At 60.3% G+C, this 4,895-nt stretch overlaps 1 protein-coding gene across 1 annotated transcript in view; it reads right to left on the bottom strand.

Moving 5' to 3' along the window:
• Positions 1–4,697, bottom strand: part of RRP8 (ribosomal RNA processing 8) — a 5,416-nt gene extending 719 nt beyond the window's left edge. Inside the window, exons 1-6 of the mRNA XM_026661993.2 lie at positions 3,799–4,697; positions 3,303–3,594; positions 2,330–2,822; positions 2,061–2,190; positions 1,835–1,941; positions 58–154 (exon numbers count right to left, since the gene is read on the bottom strand). Of these exons, the coding sequence (XP_026517778.1) occupies positions 58–154; positions 1,835–1,941; positions 2,061–2,190; positions 2,330–2,822; positions 3,303–3,594; positions 3,799–4,068 (1,389 nt within the window). The 5' untranslated portion in view covers positions 4,069–4,697. The remainder of the gene's footprint in view (positions 1–57; positions 155–1,834; positions 1,942–2,060; positions 2,191–2,329; positions 2,823–3,302; positions 3,595–3,798) is intronic.
• Between the last annotated feature and the right edge of the window lie 198 nt (positions 4,698–4,895).

Below are 4,895 nucleotides of genomic sequence, written 5' to 3'. Positions count from 1 at the left end.
CCCTGCTGGACCCTGGGGCAAGTCCTGCCTGCGGCATGGGGAGGGGGTAGGACGCACCTTGGAGACAATCTGAAAGCCCAGCTGAGTCACGGCACTCACAAAGGCCCGGATGTCTGCGAAGCGGCTGGCAACCTCTGCCACCTTCAGCATGCCCCTGGGGAGAGGTCAGGTGAGGGGTGAGGGCTGGTTCCTCGAGCCACTGCCCGCATCCCCCACAACTCCTGCTCTGCACAGCTCCTCACTGCCCCTCCCGTATCCTCCACAGCTACTGCTCTGTGCAGTTCCCCTCCGCCACTGCCTGTGACGTTATGAGTGTGATATAACATCTCACTGAAAGGGGACAGGGCCAGACTCACAGACTGACCTGACCCATGGCAGAACTTTAGAGAGACTGGTTAGGAAGATATGTAAATGAGCAGAGCTTTGAAATGCAGCCTGCATAGGGCAGGTGTTTGCTCAGGTCTTGTGATGTAAGCAAACAAGTCTTGTCTATTGCTATAGGTTTGATTCAAAGATCAAAAAAGGAATATTAACATTTAGGATGATACTTGAGTGAAATAGTATTATTGTCTATGGCTGAAGGTTGTGATAAACTGTATCTGAACTGTTTAATGGATAAATTACACTATGCTAATTGCCAGGCTGTTTGGGAGACAGAAAATTAAGCGTATTCTCTCAGGCCAAGAGGCTGCTGGAAAATGTACAGGTTTCAGAGCGGAGCCGTGTTAGTCTGTATCAGCAAAAACAACGAGGCATCCTTGTGGCACCTTAGGCATAAGCTTTCGTGGGCTAGAACCCACTTCATCAGATGCATGGAGTGGAAAATACAGGAGCAGGTATAAATACATGAAAAGATGCGAGTGTGAGGACAGTCTAATGAGACAATTCAATTAACAGCAGGATACCAAGGGAGGAAAAATAACTTCTGAAGTGGTAATGAGAGTGGTCCATTTCAGACTCTGTGGGACCAGCTGCTGCTCCACCCTAACCCCTTCCCCCCACCTCCTCAAAGAGCAGCCCTCTGATACCAAACAGGCTCTGGGGTGATCCTACAACTGGAAACTCCCCACATCTGGGCTCAGGAAGCAGCAACAAGGGGACTCATGCTGCTGTGAAGAGTGGACTGCTCTCAACAGCTGAGTTTCCCCCCCCCTCTGAGCACACGGCAGGAGGAGGGTAAAAATCCCAAACCAATCAGACTAAGTAGCTCACTGCTGCTTGGATGCAGGGCGCAGGGGTTTCTCAGCATGTGCGGGATCCTCAGCTACTTAGCCCGGGTTAGTCCTGAAGGACAAAGGCAGCTTGCTGGTTACAGAGGCCTGTCATACCTTTGGGAAACTAGGACTGCGACGCATTCCCGTGTCTGGCTGGCTGCTCTAACCGCTGGAGTCTCTCTCCCGTTTACATCTGAAGAGAGTCTATCCCAGGACAGGCTAAGAGCATTTTCTTTGGCGTGAAACCCAAAGAGCAGCTGACCTGGGGTGGGTGACGAGCTGAGGAGTAACCTGACTACTGCTGCATGCGGGGAGCTGCGGCTGTCGGTCCCGGGGTGTCAGAGAGACAAGGCGTCATGAACTTTCATTGGACCCACTTCGGTTGATCTGGGAGACCAGTTTTCAAGCCCCACCCCTGAGGGGTGGGGAAGGTCCCCCAGCGTCGCAGCGACTCGCTGCCCTGCAGTGATTCGGGGGGCGAGGCCCGTCTGTCAGAGACGCGCTCTCCTGGGTTTGTGCCCCGGTGCCTCACGGCCCGGCCTCACTCTCCTGCTTTATGCCTCCACCCCTCAGCGTTGTGCTGCTACGCGGCCCCCCAGGTTCTCCCAGGCCCCCGTTACCCTGGCCTCAGCACCCGGTTGGCCTCTTCCAGGATCTCCCGCAGATTGGTGCCCATCAGCGCCAGGCAGAACACGGCGACATCCACAGACTTGTCTGCCAGCGGCACCTGCAAGGCCACCCAGCAGCGTGAACCCCGGGGAACGTAACACAGGGAGACCCCCCCACGTCCCCCTGTACCTGCTCCCTGCAGGCCCATACCCAGCCTCAGCCCCCCGCCTGCCCTACCTTGGCCATGTCGCACACAGTGACACGTGGGCTCAGAGCCACCAGGTCGAATGAGTGAACCTTGTTCCTGACGCTGGTCGCAATCTTGCAGTCGCCGCATCCAAAATCTGCCACCACCAGCGAGGCCGGCCTGAGGGGGCAGCAGAGAGTGGGTGCCAGGCCACGGACCCCCGGCCCTGGTCACAGGGTCCCCGCCAGGGCTCAGCCATGCCCCACCCCTACGCAGGGCCAGGGGTCCCCCAGCAGCACCCACCCGGCCCTGCACTCACCGCCCCTGCAGGTATTGGATAATGCGGTGAACTGGATTCTCGGGCCAGCGCCCCACCTGCCGGGCGAAGCCGCGGTGATAGATGGCGAAGGCAGCAGGGTCGTGCTGGAAGAGCCGGGCTGCCTCCTGGCTGCTGGACGTGTAGAGCTGCTGGTTGATGTAGCGGAAACGGGCTGACTGGAGCCGCTCCTCCATCCGGGCCCGCAGCGCCCCCGAGAGCTCTGACGGGGGCAGTGCCGAGGTCCCCTGCCCCACATCCAGCCCCCCGCCCAGGCTCTGCCCCACATCCAGCCCCACGTCCAGGCTCTGCCCCACATCCAGCCCCACGCCCACTTTGAACTTGTTCTTCTGTCGCCTTTTATTCTTCTGTTTGTTCCTCCACTGCTTCCTGCTCAGCACTGGACCAGGCCCCCCAGGGGCTGCGCTCGTCTCCTGGCTCGGCAGCTCTTTGCTGGGCATGCATGCTTTGTCCCCAGGGGCCTCTGCCGCACAATCTAGGGCGAGAGACAGGCAGGTCGACGCTTAACCGCTGCATCGGCCCAGCGGCCCCCACGCCACTTAGCTCTGGTGAGGATGCTCCGAGGACGCACTCAGCCTGCCTGTCCCGCCGGCAGCGCTGCCTACACAGGGGTCAGGTCGGTCCCACTGTCTGGACTTTTCACCCCCAAGCAACACAGCAACACCGGGATGGGGCTGGGAGGCCTGGCCTTGGTGTGAGGCACCCGCTCAGTGCGCACAGATCAAGGGATTCAGGGTAGAGTCCATCCAGCCCCCCTGCTCCAGGGCTGGCTTGCGCCACGCAGCCCTGCCTGCAAACCCCAGGCCCAGCGCCAGTCGCCCCCAGCCAGTCCCACCTCCGGAAATGTAGCCCCAGGTGGGTGCATCTCCCTGCAGGAAGCTCCCGAGATGCGACTTGGACCCCCCCCACACTCTGCAGTCCCTTGGGAGGGGAGCTGTGCCGGCCCACTCCGTACCTTTCCTCCGTCTCCTGCCAGCTGGGTCTGGCTCCGGCCCTGCCTGGGGAGCGCTGGAGCCGCTTGGAGCCCCTGGGGCGATACGGGGGGAGGAGGCAGCTCTGGGTTTCAGGCCCCGTCTCTGTTTCCTGGGCTGTTTCCTCCCTGCCCGGTCCGCAGAGTCAGACTCAGATTCGCTGTCCCCCGACAGGAGCCCGGTGCTCTGAGGAGGCTCCGTGCAGCTCGAAGCCTCCAGTCGCTGCAGGGTCGCGAGGAGCCGTCTGCGCTGCTTGTGCAAGGAGCCTCTGGGAGGCTGGAGACAGCAGGGGCATCAGTGCTGCCCCCAGAGCTACGGGAGCCCAGGGGTCCACGCTGCTCCCACCCCCACCTGAGGCAAAAGGCATCCCTCTCGCCCGCCCACGGACCTTACCACCCCTCAGCTCTGGCCCCCGCCCCCATTACGACCCGTGCCACCTGCCAGGTGAGTCCACGTCTTTGGAGGGACAGGGGGGCTCACCGGGGGGCAGTGCTGGGCAGGGCGGCGCTGAGGGTGCAGGAGAGCCTGGCTGAGAGCCTCCCCGCCATCCTCCTTGTTCCACCCCACTTCGTCAAACATGGCGCGGCTGCCGGGAACCCGGCCGTCTCTCCGGGCAGCTCCCACTGGCCTAGAACAGAAGAACAGGGGTGAGGCCTCCATGCTGCGTTTCCCTGGAGAGTCAGGGCCAACGGCTCCTGTGTTTCCCCTCAGCAGCTCCCAGCAGCTGCGTTTCGTGGGCGAGACCCGCATCTCCCCCGCCTGCGCAGGTTGTCCGGGGCCCTGCGATTCCCAGCGACAGGCTGCCGGGCACAGAGCAACTGTCGGCAGCGAGGGGGCCCCAGCTTTCCTTCGCAGGTCACCGCACGACACCCCAAGAACCGACGCGCCCTTCACCCCCTGCCAAGGGTCTCCTCTGTGGTCACAAGTTCAGCCCGGCTTCAGCTCAGCAGCCACCCAGCCTATCGGCCTTTCCCCATACCCAAAGGATTGGGGCCCTCTCTGGACCGGGGCCTGTCCATTGGCTGGATCAGGAAAAAGGCCTTGAACCAGTTTAAAACAAGGCAATTTATCCACAAATTCTGTGTCTGTTGGTCAGTGAAGAATCCAGTTTGAGCTACTGCCTGGGCGCAAACTGGATTTGGAGTTGGCTTCGAAGGGCTGATAAAGGAGGAATTACATTAGCACCTCCCCCACTAGAGAACATACACACAACTCTGCAACACCAGGCCTGGGCTACACTGAGAAGTCAGAGCGACAGGTTGCTTAGTGCTGTGAAAAATCCACTCCCCAGAGCAAGCCGACCTAACCCCGGTGCAGACAGCGCCCCAGGACGGGATTAACTCCTCCCTGCCTGCACTGAAGCTGCACCACTGGCATTGTAAGTGTTGACATATACACAGCCACATTTTAAATACAACGGACCCAAAGATGTTAAACGTATTTATTAAGGTTTATCCAGGCGATTGACACAATCCCCCCAAATCTCACCCCCTGGAACCAGGGAGCATTTAATTAGTTCCCTCACTCCCGACCCGCAGCCCCTGCTACCCCAGCCCTGCCCCCCGCAGCTCTGCGGT

This window comes from Terrapene carolina, unplaced genomic scaffold (assembly GCF_002925995.2).
Source record: "Terrapene carolina triunguis isolate 2854851 unplaced genomic scaffold, T_m_triunguis-2.0 Scaffold21021, whole genome shotgun sequence".
Taxonomy (NCBI): Eukaryota; Metazoa; Chordata; order Testudines; family Emydidae; genus Terrapene; species Terrapene triunguis.
This window is presented reverse-complemented; position numbering and strand designations above follow the sequence as displayed.